Consider the following 15,740-nt stretch of genomic DNA (forward strand, 5'->3'; position numbering starts at 1 on the left):
AAAAAGAACAAAGGCACCAGTGCACTTCATCAGAGCTGCCTGTGAGAGGTTTAAAGAGCTCCTTCTGACGTCAGATCGTGAGGTGCTGCTGTGGCCGACATTTTCTGTTACTTTCCGAAAAGATTTGACATTTAAACCCACTTCAGGCTGTGCAGAAGTGGGAAAGGAAGTTGGGTTGAATTTCTCAGCTCTCTTCTTTCATTCTTTACCACAACAGTTTCTGTCACCTTTAAATGACTGACTACATTGACGTGCTGTGAATTACGAAGTTATCCCCGTATTTAAACATCAAATCTTCTCTATCCTCTCTATGCTAACGCTAACTAAGGCTGCAACAAATGAATTATCTTCATTATCGATTTCCCGATTGATCGATTATTTGTTGGGTCTATAAAATGTCTATCTCAGTTTCCAAGAGCTCAAGGTAACGTCTCTAAATCCTCACATTTTAGGAGCTGGAACCAGAATATTTTTGGCATTTCTGCTTGAAAAATAAAACAAACAATTATTTGATCTTCAACTCGATTGATCTACTAATTGTTTCAGCTCTAATGTGAACACGTTAACAGATTAACACATTAACAGGGTGTAATGTTTACTGAGCTCACCACTTTAGCTCACATAGCTAACATTTGCTTATGAGCACTGAACAAAAAGAATTTATGTAGGTAATTGGTCATATTGGAAAAATAAAAACTGTTACCTGGTGGTGGAGTTTAGTGGTTGTCTGACTTTTCATTTGATTCATTAAAACTCATCCTGGAGGGGATGTGAATGTTTGTGCTAAAATCCATAGCAATCCACCCAATGGTTGAGATATTTCGCCCAAAACCCCCAAAAATTTCAACCTCATGGTGGCGCTAGAGAAAAAGTCAGAGGATCACCGAAGTCATTGGGATTCATCCTCTCTCCACCATGAATGTTTGTGTGAAATTTCATGAAAATTCACAGATGATTTGCTGAGATTGTTTGGACCAAAGCGTTGGACAGACGGACACTAGCATGGCTGAAAACAAACCTGTGCGCTCTCTGGAGAACTGAGGACGCTGTTTCTAAACCACCTCAAACATTTCTTTGGTATTTCTGTACAGAAATGTCCTGCTACTCATCTTCATATATAAACTATACGCCAACACTGATATGTCTGTCAGTATCGATCATAATATCATAATAAGCTTTATCATTGACCTCTTCCTCATAGATTCCTCATACTGTGCTTTGAGGGAGTGAACTGAAGCTTTTTTAAACAAGTGCTTTGTCTTTTTGGCACTATTTGATGAAAGTCTGCTTCTTAAGACACAAAATGGCGTCACTTGGCTTCCTTCAGGCTGTAGTCAAATCCTGAAATAGCAAATGACCCGTGGTGCATGTGTTACGGGATAAAAATCCTCATGAAGTCATGAAAACACAAACAAAAAAACAAGTTTCCAAAATGCTGGAAAAAAGAACACGGTGCATCTCATATCACAAAATAACAGAACATGGTAAAGAATAATACTCCCAACAGTTCAAATTCATAAATATCAAGCTTTGCTACGACTCCCGTTTAAATGTGTGCTTTATGGTTAGAGGAGGGAGCTGCTCCCGTCCTGCTTATTCTTTGGCCCGGGGTCACTGAGGCAGCGGTGGTCACTGTTGGTCTTGCTCCTCCTGCTCGTCGGGTGCTTTGGCTCTCCGCTCTGCGCCGCCTTTGGGCCTCTGCGCGCTGCTCTGATTGGGCCTCTGGGGGGATTCGTTCAGCAGGTTGACGGCGTCCGGAGGGCCGGGGTGAGGCTGAGCGGCCCGGCCTCGGGGGCTCTCGGCGTCATCGTACGTGTAAACCTGGTGTTCTGGGATACAGACGCAGGGCAGCGACGGATTAGCGCTCAATAATTGTCCACGAGCAGCTGAGAAATTATAAACAAGCGGTCTGCAGTTCACTGAGGGTCGTTTCTGAAACGCACACCTTTTATCATATGAGAGGATAAATCATGGGTTGTATGTTCAACTGACCTGATTCGAAACAGACTTTTCTCACTGGCGGTGTTTCCTGCCGGTTTGCAGGAACTGTGAGGTAGTGACTCATCTGTGAACGAGACGCAAACGTTTGTCAGGAAGGACTTGACTTCATCACAATCAATAATCAAAACCCTGAAATTCAGGAGACATAAAGCAGCATCTTAATTAGACTCAACCACCCTTTAGTTTCCCTTCATTCGTACTGACTGAATTGAAACTGGACGTGTGGGTACGTCTGCTGTAAATAAAAAAATAACAATCCACACAACTGAAACAACACAAACAAACAAATTGAATCCATCAAGATCCAACAAACAAATACCATCATTTAACTTGGCAAAGGAAGGATTCTTAATTACTAAAGTTTGCTCTTCTGGTGTTTTTTTTTAAATAACGTATATATGTAACTGTAACTGTACGTTAAACTGATATGGTTTTAGAATAAGTGATGTGACGTAGCTTATAGTAGAAATAGAGCAGCTCAAACGTTCACAGACAGAATCACAGTCCTCATTAAACTCACCCTCCTCTCCATCTCCACCCTCTGCTTCCTGAAGCGAACCTCGCTCACGTTGTCCTCAAACGGGTCCATGAACAGGTCGTGTCTGCTGTACGACCGAAGCTGTGGACACGCAGGAGAAAGGGTGTCAGAAACACCTTCATGGGCAGAGTTCTTACAATCAAAAACCTGGATGGAAGCTGGACTCCGCAGATCCATCATCCCTCATCGTGTCACCCACCCTCTGTCTGGTCTTCTGCAGGTTTCCTCGCAGAATCTTCCTGATTTCCTCCTCACGGCTTTTCGAGATGCTCGGGATCGCCCGTCGTCTGGCCGGCCCTTTTGGCTGAATGTTTCTACAGAGACACACGTTAACATACTGTCACCGTTTAAAACAAAAAAAAAATATTCTATCAAAAGGTTTATTAGAATCAAAAGCACAAAACGAGCATTAGAGGGGTTGATCTATACCAACGGATGGTTTACAGTCTTATTGTCTGGGATATTTATTATTACTATATTTAAAGGACACTTCAAGTAGCCTCTTCTCAAAAGACGATATAACTTATGTCTTTCAATTCAGTTGAACAATCGCTCCTCTGTGTTGTGATTTCTTGTTTACACTGTTCTCTCTTGTAGTACCATCTAAACTGTCCTTTCACTTCCTGCCCCACATCTGGATGTCATCAGTCATTTGTTATCACGTGATTGGAAATAATGTATTGGGTCTATTTCTTCCTCTAGAACGAACAGGACACCTCTTGTGTTCAACCTGTGAAAAACATGACTGATACTTACTGCATGGAGACTGAGGACACGATGGAGGGCAGCTTGGCGGCACTCCCGCTCTCCACCAGCATCATGGCCTGTTTCATCTCCAGCTTGTTGTAGAAGGAGATGAGCTGAGGCTCGGTGGAGCGGTCGCCTGCGATCAGCCACCTCTTCACGTAGGTCTTATTGAAGCGGTTCAGCCTGAGCGCAGCACAGAAATCGATCAGTTGTCGTTAATACTGTCCCTTATACTCTTCCTCTGTCCCAGCTGCCTTCACGCAGGAGCTCCAACCGAACAGAAAGTGTTAAAAGATGCCCGACACACCACCAACAAACACCACAAATCAAGGTGGAAGTCCTACGACAGGGAACTGAACCCTGACAGTGTTGAGGCGCTGGACCAACGTCACTACAACATTTAAACATGAGAGCATAGAGGATCCATAGTGACCGGAGTTAATGTAAGTTAAGACACTGCGCTCTTAACCACAACAACCACAGCAGCATTTTAATGAGACAAAATGACTTCCTGATGATCTGCAGCACCACCAGCAGCAGCAGCAGCAGCAGCAGCATCATGGGAGAAACAGTTCAGGATCATATTCTCACAGAAGAAAATCTCTTTCATCTTGGAGTCACAGTTTTCATCCCTTTAGTGAATTCCCTCCTACTCTAATTTATTGATTTTACAATATATAATCTTAGCAGGTATCCTGATAACGACCTCGCACATGTTTGAACCCTCACTCATCATATAAAACTTGCTTATATATGGACACGAGTGACTCAAAACCAAACTCCAGATGCCACTGAGAGGTTGTTTCGTCGTGACAAAGAGGAAAAGGCAGACGTGTTAAGAAAAGGTCGTACTTGTCTTTCCAGTGATGATGTCCGTAATGACCGCAGATGTCTTCGATTCCCGTGAGGAGATGATCCAAGAACTGAAGACAGAGTTTTTAAGCCTTTATTATTTCAGCGTACAGAATCTTAAGGATGAACAACAAAACAAAAAACAGGACTTTTCTTTTCTGTTATTTTATGTCTTGTATTGTAACTCTGATCATCTCATTATGTTCTTGTTGTCCATCCGATGTTTGGTTGTAAAAACTGAACTTACGATGTCAAACAGATCTGTGCTGCTCTCACCTGTGTGTGAATCTCCTCGTTAATTGATCCTTTGCTCTCCTTCTTCTTCTTCACTGCCAGGAGCTCCACCAGAGGCCTGATAGTCATTCCCTGAGGACAGAAACAGGAGTGTAAACACTGAATGCATTGTAATCTTTTAAGTGTAGACTGTATAACCTCATTTACACATAACTCTTAAAAAGGAAGCTGCATTGTCCACAGATTTGTTCAAGTTCCAGTTAGTTGCCATCAGAGGTCAACACAGGTTACTGATTAATTATATGAAGGAACTGACTTATCCCAAAAAACACAAATGAAAGAATACATTAAATTGCTGGGTGCTTATTTCTACTTTTTCTTTTAAGTAATTTAGTTCTTGTTCCGATTTATGCTTTCATTGATTCATTTATTTCCTGGAAATGTTTTTCATATGAACTGCTGGACCCCTCCCACCTGCACAAAGACCGTGAAGAAGATGACGGTGATGATGGCGGTGAGGAACATGTTCTTCATCCCGCTGTTGGTCAGCAGGAACCCCAGTGAGAAGGCTATGGCACCTCGCAGGCCACCGTAGGCCACGATGAACTGGTCCTTTTTGGTCAACTTGACAATGCGGAATTTATTGATGATGTATGTGAGGCCAATGACCCCTGAAACACACCGAGAACAACACAACTAGAGATTAGAAAAGGATGAAAATATCTTCAAATCACACAACCAGGACCCTTAAGTGTGATGATGTATGTATGTGCTTATGCACACACACCACAGACGGGGGAGTGGGGGACAATTATTTTAGCACACCGACTGTTTGCTGCTTTCAACACCATAGGTACCCTGAACGCAGCATTTTGATTGATGAACACCACAGACTCAAACTGTACAAATATGATGTACTTGTACTTTACTTGAGAGTTTCATACTTCAGCTCCACTACATCTCAGAGGTTGCAGATTTAGACATTGTACTTTTAACTGTCTTCTTCTCCATAGCAAGTTAGCAACAGCAGCTGAGGATCATGGGTATTGTTGTATTTAGAGCCATCATGCCGAACAGACAGAAAAAACATGATTTGTCAGAAACGAAGGGAGGAGGATTTCTATGTGGACACACTTTTCCTCCACACTTTGAACTGTAAACTGTAAAATATGTCATTTATATGTTATGTACGCTCCACAATTATTTAAGAATATTATGTTTACGCAGTAGCCTTTCTGCTTTGTTTCTGACAAATCATGTTTTATCTGTCTGTTCAGCATGATGGCTCTAAATACTACAATACCCATAATCCTCAGCTGCTGTTGCTTATTTGCTATGGAGAAGAAGGCAGTCAAATGTTAATGTCAATGTAGTCAAATGTCAAAGTACAATATCTGCCTCTGATATGTAGAGGAGTAGCTGCATAAAATGTTGACAATGAAGTATTTCAAATGAAATGTTCTAAAATGTTAACAGTATAAGTACCTCATATTTGTAGTTAGCTACAGCCCTGAGTCTGTGTTGTTTGTTAACGCAGACAAAAAGTCACCACTGGACCACGCTGTGTCGTACTGACCCATCACTCTAGACACCAGACAGATGATCACGGTGGAAACGACGAAGGTCCAGTTCCAGGCGTGAGGACCGGCCACCGTGGAAACACCGAGGAAGATGAAGATGAGGGTCTCGCTCACACTGCTCCACATCTTCATGAAATATTTGATGGTGGTATACGACTTGTGGGAGATGTTGGCCTCCACGTACGGCCGCATCATCACGCCACACGCTATTAACCTGGTCGGGAAGGACACAGAGAGAGAAAGATGAGTGAGACGTGACTCAGACTGTTAGTTTCTGCAGTTTAAAGCTGGAGGAAACAAAACTTTTACACAAAAGTACAACTGTAGCTACTCAAAAATCTGTCCGGTGTAACCACGTCTCCACCTACAGGAGGTGAAAAGTTTAACTGTATGAGAAAAACGCTTTTTCATTTCCTGAAATGATGCAGACGAGAAGATTATTTTCACGTGTGTTTGCTAAACATGAAGCTAGAGCTGGCAGGTGGCTAGCTTAGCTTAGCATAAAGACTCAAAACAGCACGGATGTTTTATAAGAACTGGATAGTATTAATCCCATCATGCCTCTCGCTCAGCCGCGCTGATCAATGGCTTGTACCATAGTGGTGACATCATTTAGATTAAAAAAAAAAAAAAAAAAAAAACTTTCTGGGTAACTATTCCCTTAAAAGAAAAAGAAAAACGGCTGGTATGTGGAATTTCTGCAGCAAAGAAAATCTAAAAACTTGCTGCATATATTTTTTATATCACAAACTTGGGTAAAGTGAGGCCGAGTGACTCACGACATGATCCCAGAAAGATGGAAGACCTCAGCAGAGAGATACGCCATGTAGCTGTAGAGGAAGACGAACAGCGGCTCGATGACCCGAGTGTGAGAGGTGAAGCGGGACGTGAAAGCTCCCAGGATGCCGTAGATGGTTCCCACCATGACGCCCCCCAGAGAAACCACGAAGAAGCAGACGACACCGAGGACGGCGTCGACCACGGACACAGATCCTGCTTCAGAAAACTCCTCGAACAGGTGATACAGAACCTGCAGGGAAAACAGTCCGTTACTGTTCGTGTTGTGTTTTATTCAAGATGAAATGTTTCAGAGCTTTATGATGATTAATGGATAAGGAAAGAAGAAACACACATTACACACATTTTTTGGTAAATATATTGTGTAATTTGACCTCTTTTGGCCTCAAATACATGTAGTTCTCTACATGAAACGGTCTGAAATGTTTGGAGGAAAAATGTGTTTTGACGAGCTAAGAAAGGTTGTGATGCATAGTTTTAATCTAAGATGATAAGCAATATTCTCTGAGATTATCTGATCTCAATTTCCGCTGCAGCTGTGAGATTAATGTAGTGAAGCAGAATTGTAAAGAAGCAGAAGATGGAAATCCTTCACTCACCACAGTGACGGCGTCGTTGAGGAGCGACTCCCCGAACACGAGGATGTGCAGCAGCTCGTTGATGTGGATCTCCTCGAACACGGCCAGCACGGCCACGGGGTCCACGGCCGAGATGATGGAGCCGAACAGCAGGCAGGACAGCAGGTCCACGCCGGCCAGCTTGGCACCTTCGAGCTGACACACTCCGTACATCATCCCGCCGATGAAGAAGGCGTTCCACAGAGTCCCCACCACCGCGAACACCAGGATGGTGCCCATGTTCTCGGTGAAGGCCCGGATGGGCAGGAAGTAGCCGGCATCGAGGATGATGGGAGGCAGCAGGTAGAAGAAGAAGAGCTTTGAGTCGAGGACGGGCGCTGCCTCTCCGATGGCCTCGATGATGCCGCCCACCAGCAGACCGACGACGATCAGCAGGCAGCTCTCTGGGACCACGTTCGACACTCTGGGAATAATATGAAAACCTGCAGAGAGAAAAAGATTTCTACTCATCAAACTGTTCATGTTGAGGGAAGAAGATCCTGCATACTGTTCTCACTCAGCATCACTACTCACAGATAATAAAACATTTAGACCTTTATCACATGTATTTTAAACAATTCTCACAACAATGACCCTTAATAGCTCTACCCATTCTCTCTCTCTCTCTCTTTTTAATACATTTTGTTACTCATTGTTTTTATCTTATTTACTTCCCTTTGAGACTTGTGACATTGGGCTTTAATAATCTTTGATGTCATGTGCAGACAGTAATGTGTCAGACTGAACCCACGTAATGGTTAATTATTGGGAGGCACTCAAACAGCAGAATAACAGTTTTTTTTTGAGAGACTCATTTTGTTGTATGTGATTATGCAATGACAATAAAGGGATTCATTCATACACACATTCGTTCATTCATAACCGTCACACACCACAATGCAACAGAATGGGTGAAGCCTTATCTAGATCTGAAATCACTGTAAGAATAACAAAGGTCCACGGGGACCGACGTGTTCATATTCAGTGTGTGGGATCTTCTTTCCTACACGACTGTATCGGAGATAGTTGCATGTACAAAAATCTTGAGAATAAAAAGGAACATTTTGGACTTGAAGATTTAAAAAATCATTCACTTTTACTCCTTCTCACAACCTTAAAAATAAAACCTTCTAAAATCCCATTTATTTTAAGTTAAAATGTTCTCAAATTTGATTAATATTCTGTTTTCTGAAGCATTTTGTAATGTTATTCAGAACAGAGGAGCCTTAGTCTAATGTTTGATTCCAGCCAGCGACCTTTGCTGCATGTCATTCCCCTCTTTCTCCTCCAGGCATTAAAAAACTGTCAGGTAAATACAACAGGACCAAACATCCAGGTGAAAAACGACACTGCATCTAAAGGATAATTACTTTGTAATGAGTTTACATTTGGTGCATTAGAGCAGCAGTTTGACAGGACATAAACAACGATCCACTCAGTCATTTGTACGCTGCAACATCCTCATGAAATATAAAACACGTTGCAGCAGCTGCTGCAGGACAGCAAGCAGTTTGTGGGAACTGAAGTCTGTCTGAAAATATCTGTGCGGTTTGAATTTTATCTATTTAATCTGCAGTGTAGTGGATGTTAGTGACATGAAAAACTGAGGCCTGCAACCACTATTCATTATCCTTCTTTCTAGATCAACAGAAAATAGTGAAAAATGACCATCACAAGTCCCCAGAGCTCAAAGTAACATCTTCATGTTTAAACATCAGTCCAGAACAGAGAAAAGCAGCAAATCATCACATTTGAAAACAAGAAACCAATGAATGTTTGATATTTCTTTTACAAAAACACATGTTTTCTGGCTTTTATCAATTTTTTTTTTTCTTTCTTCCTGATGTTGAACTGAATTTTTACCTCTTTGGTAACAATCAGAAATCACTCTTTACTTCATTGAGACAACAAAAACTACTAACAAAGTAAAATGATTGATTGTTTCAGTGCTGTCTATTAGCACCCAGGACAGCTAGATGGCTGCTATTTGGCCATTTACACCCGGCCGGGGACTTGTAATATAAACAGAGACAAAGTTCACAAGAGGAAGAGGGAGTGATGAAGAAACAGGACTCTTATTCACTGAAACCAAATGTTTTCATTTTTCTCAGTTTTCAGTTGCAGTCGGTTCGGTTAAGGCACCAAAACTAATTGCTTAGGTTTAGGAAAAGATCAGCCACATTAGGGAATTACATCCCAGGTACAAATAGCATCTGCCTTAATTTAAAGTCATGTTTGTGTTGTAAGCCCAATATTCACTCTCCTTTTAGCTCTGCTTTTGGCCTCCACCAACTCCTGAAGGAAATATCTGGCTGTGCAGCAGCTAAATGCTCCACTATGTTTCCTACCTGGTCTCTGACTGTGTCAGTCTGCTGTTTGATGCTGAGCAGGTTGTATTATGTGGGGCTTTTAAAGCATCTTTGCTGAAAACAGCTGCAACCAAAAGCGACAATATAAGAGCAGTGATGTGAAGTAAAACAGCTAAACAATGAGCTGACAGTCAGTGTAACGCACTGTAGAGCCACAACACTGTTACTGCTCTTTTAGTCTCATTTCTGGCCTGTTTGTATCTCAGCAGAACGAGGTCTTGACATTCAGCCTCACTCCGTCATGTGACGTGGGGTCCAGGCTGCTGTGACAATCGTTTTCTGCCATGTTTTATGCCGTCAGTGGTCTTGTGTGCGGCCGTCCTCGCCCCCTCCTCTCCTCTCTGACTCTGCACACTGGGATCTTTGTTATCGAGCAGTGCATTAGGACAGGAAGTAGGACCAGCCCTCGGAGACAACAGCTGGACCAGCAGATAAGATGCCAGAGAGTTTCGTTCAGCTCACTGAGCCAACTACAAACCGCAAGCCAGATTCCTACAGCCAATCAGAATCACCGCTGCCCAGAGTTCTGATCCAAAATGGTGGATAATACATTAAGAAAAAGTCTAAATCCATCATTATTTACACGTAAACTGTCCTGCAGAAGACACAAACCTCACTGTCACATGCTCTGTAATATTGCATGTTTCTGAAAATATCTAAAAATAGTTTGAGTTTATTTGTACAGTGACTGTTCAAAGAGTTTTATGGGCTTCTACTTTAAGACTAAATGTCTTAGAAACTGATTGTTTATTTGCAAAAAAATAAAACAATTAAAATAAAATAGATTTTAGTAGTACTTAGTACTGAGAGCCCAGACGAAATACCAAAATTTGAACCGAAATGTTGGCCAATATTCTTTTTAAAGGGATCCTTTAAATTTGGTTTTTAAAAGATTTTGGCTAAAATATGACCATAATGTGACAAAATGCACACAAAATATACTTGGACAATTTAAAGAGTAAATAAAACGTGGTATTTTGTTATTTTCTTAAATGCTCTGAGAATTAAACAGAGTTTGGTTGGAGGCTGGTCTCTTGTGTGAGTGGGATAAAATAAACTCTACCATGTTCAGGAAAAGATTTAAATAAATAACCGACTTCTTATTTAACTTCTGTGTAGCTGGATGTATCCTGTACTGTGCAGAGTCAATCTCACATCATATGAGGAGCGTCGTTGTGTCAAAGCTAAAAGGTCACAGGTGAGAGATGACTAATTATAACAGCAACTGAACAAATGCTTTCAGAGCCCTCGCTCGCCAAGGCTGAATTCAAACTCTAATCCCTCCACACTTGCTTTGACGCTCACATCCTGAAATAAGTCTGCGGAACATAACAGAAGCAGTCTGTGGAAACACTGTTGGCTCTGCAGGCAGCTGCTGCATCCCACAAGAGGAATATCCAGTGTGTCCGCAGCACTTAATATTAAAAATAAAATAACAAAAACTGCCTGTTATTCATATTAAAAATGTATCCAAAGTAGAAAAGAAGCTTATTGTCTAAGGCTGATGTAAAAAAATCATAATTTATCTGTTGTTGGTGGACTATTGCAGTGTCACTGATCTGCATTAAACAACTGTCGGCTCAATAAGCACAATACAGAAACCAGAAACCAGATTTTATATTATACCAGTTTTACTTTTTATCTGTAAAGCTCTAAGTCTTCAGCCCCTCTGGTTGTTTTGTGGATTGAATATTAAGTTGCTGAAGTGGCTCCTCCTAATTCCTGGAATCTCTCTGCCAGACAGCGTTAAAAATGCGAGTGCAGACTAAAAACACTTATTCCACCAAGTACATTTAATCCACTTTGAGCGTAAACTGCATCTAATTGTTGCAGCTTTTATCATTGCAGTTACTGGCTCTTTTACAACGTCTGCATGGGTTTGGTGATCTGACATTTTTTGATTTTGTTAACATATGGATAAAGACTGAGTTGGCGGTTCATAGGTGAAACTTTTAAATTAACTAGTTAGTTAAAAGAAGCCTGAGAGATCAGACAAAGAAATACCTTTATCTGGATAACCTGTAGAGACTGGAGGATGCATGTCACACCTTTTTTCCATGTTTGTCATGGCTCAGAAATAAAATGCTTGGCTGCTTGTTATTTATTGCTTGCTGTTCATGTTCATAGAGTTATAATGGTTATGGTTATTTGTAGTGGTGGAACCTGTTTCATCAAGTCCACCTAAGGGCGTTAATGAAGCTGCATAACACCAAGTGTGTTGAACCAAATAAGTTCTGTTCAACTCCATGACATTATTCTACACAAATAAATCTGAACTTATTAACAAATTTATACAACCTAGTCTGAGCTGTAAACCAACTGGAGAAGCCCATAAAAGCACAGTTTGGAGACCCCTCCCTTCAGTCCAGATCATCACCCCCCTCCAGTACATGATGAGCCAGCACCTCCATAAGAGGTATTGATTCCTCTGTGATCTGAGTTATTCTGCGCCACTCACCAAGTTTCATGAGCAGAGCCAGGAGGATCCACAGGGAGATCTCAAAGGGCTTCTTGACGTCGTCGAAGTTGAGGGAGAGGACGGGGAAAGCCTTCTTGTGAGTGGTGGAGTTAGTGTGGTGACCGGAGTCCTCTGGTGTGGCTCCGGCCGGGTTTCTGCGCGACTCGTTGCTTCCCGAAACAACAACATCACGACTCGCGGAGGCGAAAGCGAGCAACAGGACGCACATTAACGCCACCAGACGCGGACTGGGGCTCCTCGGGGCGGGTCGGAGCTCAGCCATTTTCAGATGCCTGAGCTGCGGCTGCTGCTCAGCTCTAGATCCGATGAAGATGAAGATGAAGATAGTACGGGAGGCGAGCGTGGTGCGCCACAGAGAAGCGCGCACTTTTACGCACGAACTCCAAAGGCATCTTCAAATTACGCACAGTTGTTAAAAGAACAAACGGGGGTTCATGCTGCAAACAAACCAGCCGCCGCCATCAGTGGGAGGTGATTTAACATCCACGCTTCTCTCTCCCCTCCTGAGATGATCTGACCTGGTTGATCCACACCTGTTGTTTCCTCCCTAAAACTAACCTGCGTCAAATAGCGACACCCATCACACTGAAATCTCTCACGCTGCTCTCTGTTTCTCTTCACACTCACATGCAGCTCATCCAAAGGTGAACCGGAGGGAAGGTGACATCTGCTGGACAGGAGGACCGCGGCGACCACCAGGCACCTGTGGCGGAGGCCCGAATACTGCAATGAAATACAATTTTTAGGGATTTTTACGTGAGTATGTTGATGTATGTTGAACTCTCAGATGTTTCCCAAAAAAGAAAGTTGATGTTTGGATTGCGTTTATTTATTTCAGTGGCTGATTTCATGAACAAGAAGTCAGAGGCAGCTACTGGCTTCTCTGTGTCTCTGTTTTATGAGTTTTAAACTGTGGCCCCGGTGACCTGACATTTAAACAAGATAAATTGTTATTTGAAGTAGCTTCCAGCTTTCAGATTAGTTCAGACTAAACAGATGATTCTGGGCTTACATGTCCTCTTCAGCCCCCAGCAGAGGAGAATTAGTAAAACCAACATCAGAGGCTGGTTCCCACAGTGTCGGACCTCCTCCTCTGGCTGCTGGAGGCCGATGGAAACATAAATCCAAAGGCTGTTTGTGTTTGACAGGAATATGTGAAGGGCTGTAAAAGACTAGAAAATATACAAGACCAACCAAATGCCAGTTTGTCAAGTTTTCAGACTCTTTAGCTGCTAAATGATAATGATGATGATACTACTACTACTACTAATAATAATAATCAAGCTAAACACATCATAATAAATCACAATAATAAATAACACAACATGCTCAACACAAACAACAGCAGAAACTTTTCTGGTGTGAATGATGTTTATGAGTTCTTGCATTTGGTATAAAAGACTTTTTGTAAATTTTGTAAAAACTCTTTTAAAAAGTGGACGTGCAGGATCAGACACAGTTTGTGGGGCTGATTTACTGGTCATTGTGGACAGTCTATTTTGGTGCCCGTATCATGTCCTGTACACATGCTAACAATTAAAGCACTTTTGTAAACTATTCAGTCCATTCCTGCTTTTAACCTTTGAATCCAACTTCCCGGATTCTTGGATTTTGGCCTTTTGGATTAACCCAAAAATGAACAACCCAAACAATGATTTTTTTCCTAAACCTAACCAAACTGTGACTTAAAACTGATAATGATAAAAGTCAAATAACAGTCATATGGCTATTAGTACCTGGTGCTGACTCTTCACACTCAGCTGCTAACCGCCCCAGCACATACTGGAGGTCACGGTCTGAGGGAGCCAACAGAACCACGTTGTCTGCAAAAAGCGGAGATGCCCTGGTAGGGTATCCCCCAGCAAACAGGTTCCAGGGGAGAAGCCCGACAAAGAGCAAACTCATCCTGGTATTTTTGCCATACTGAATTCCAACGTACCTCGAATTCAGTCTCCCCCTGACCTCTTTAGTTTGTTGTTTGCCTGCCTGGATTTTTGTGTCCTCGACTCTTTCACCTCTGCCACCTAAGTCGTCCTGTTGGTTTCTTCTGGTTTTCCTGAACTCTGACTCGTTCCTCCTCCCTCTGATACTAAACCTAAAACACCTTGGAAACATGAAAAACTACACAGAAGTCTGCACACAGATGTCCAAAGTGTGAACATATTTATTTGAGATTTACATCAATTGATCAAATGTGTTATTTTACAAAGTGAATCATTTGAATGTCTTTTTGTAGCATTTTTACATTGACAGACATTTATGAAATTCTGGTACAAACACGAAGGTTTTGATTTAGCAAGTCACCTTTTTATATTCATAGCTGGCTGTTAGTTAAACTTCGTAAATAATAAATACTCAAAACAGTGATGCTGCATTAGCATTTACAGTCTAAATTCACACATTAAGGTGCTGAAGAACAACAGACTAATGACTCAACTGAAATATTTTGAAGGAGGCGTGGATCTTTGTGAGGAATATCAATAAATACAATACCCTTGTATGTCTGAATAATTAATTAGTTTTACAGTGGTCAGTAAAAAAACATGTTTTCTTTGTGTTTTGTTATATTATTAAAATGCAGGAAATGATCATGACTGCAGGTCGAACTATAAAGCTGAGATCCTACAGATGACATGCTCCTTTATTGTATTAAACTACAATCTTGATTAAAGTGGTCCAACTACAGGCTCACTTTTATTTTTGTTTATAAATGTTGTGATTCTTAAGAAAGTGTAAACTGTTTTACCAAATTATCTCAAATCATCCTGCTGGGACTCAGCAGTGACTCACATTTTCCCTCCTGGGACACTTAGATTTTCCTTCAGGCAACTCAACACAAACACATTAACTCCCTCAGTCTCCTCCGTCACAAACCTTCTACCGACGTACACAAACAAACAAACAGTCACACAAACCGCCTGCAGAGCTGCTGCGACAGCATCGCTCACTGATCTCAGGCTCCGGGATGCTTCAGATGGACCCTGTCTGCCATCCGCCTGGTGCTGTACAGAGACACTCCCATCCCCACTGTGGCCATCGTCATGGCGATGGGGTCGATGAGACTGCTCTGTGGCTGCATCCGGACCTCACCTGAGACCTGCCTCTGTGGAGAGAAGTTAAAGCTGTGTGACGCTTTTTTCACATTAAAAGCACAAACTGTACATTTTTATGTGACTGTGGCAGCTTTCAAAGTATTCTAAAGTATTCTAAGGGTTTTAGTTTGTTTAGTCTATACAGTCATTCAATGACCAATGTTTTTTTGGTTAGTAAGATATGGTTAATAGTGGTTTGTTGGCCCACCACTTTGGTCCTTTGGGCCGCAAAATTATAGACAGAGATTCATGTCCCTCTCAGTGTTCCATGTGGTAACTTTTGTTAAATTTAGTTCATGTGTTTTTCTGTTACTTCCTGTTTTATTGTGGTGTCTCTTGACTCCCTGCCCTTGTGTGTTTCCTGCTCCTGTGATTGCCCCCCCCCTTGTTTCCACCTGTGCTCCTTCACTGGTGTATATATTGTCTGTGTTTT

The 15,740-nt window shown here is 41.9% G+C and overlaps 1 protein-coding gene across 1 annotated transcript; it reads right to left on the reverse strand.

The window, feature by feature from the left end:
- Positions 1-1,503: 1,503 nt before the first annotated feature.
- On the reverse strand, positions 1,504-12,477 carry LOC139215170 (Na(+)/H(+) exchanger beta-like). Its single transcript, XM_070846044.1, has 12 exons — positions 12,195-12,477; positions 7,350-7,810; positions 6,732-6,982; positions 5,949-6,166; positions 4,847-5,043; positions 4,415-4,504; positions 4,139-4,209; positions 3,296-3,469; positions 2,739-2,853; positions 2,522-2,620; positions 1,993-2,065; positions 1,504-1,829 (listed from the first exon to the last, which is right to left on the reverse strand). The coding sequence occupies exons 1-12, from the start codon at positions 12,475-12,477 to the stop codon at positions 1,630-1,632; spliced, it is 2,232 nt and encodes a 743-aa protein (XP_070702145.1). The 3' UTR covers positions 1,504-1,629.
- Between the last annotated feature and the right edge of the window lie 3,263 nt (positions 12,478-15,740).

Source organism: Pempheris klunzingeri, chromosome 16 (assembly GCF_042242105.1).
Source record: "Pempheris klunzingeri isolate RE-2024b chromosome 16, fPemKlu1.hap1, whole genome shotgun sequence".
In the NCBI taxonomy this organism is placed as follows: domain Eukaryota; kingdom Metazoa; phylum Chordata; class Actinopteri; order Acropomatiformes; family Pempheridae; genus Pempheris; species Pempheris klunzingeri.

What these genes read in the sequence shown, in the direction of transcription:
- LOC139215170 (XM_070846044.1), bottom strand. Translation starts at nt 12,477, where the DNA reads ATGGCTGAGCTCCGACCCGCCCCGAGGAGCCCCAGTCCGCGTCTGGTG. An exon ending in CATCTTTCTGGGATCATGTC is followed by an intron (nt 6,167 to 6,731) that starts GTGAGTCACTCG and finishes CTTCCCGACCAG; the next exon opens with GTTAATAGCGTGTGGCGTGA. An exon ending in ACGAGGAGATTCACACACAG is followed by an intron (nt 4,210 to 4,414) that starts GTGAGAGCAGCA and finishes CTCTGTCTTCAG; the next exon opens with TTCTTGGATCATCTCCTCAC.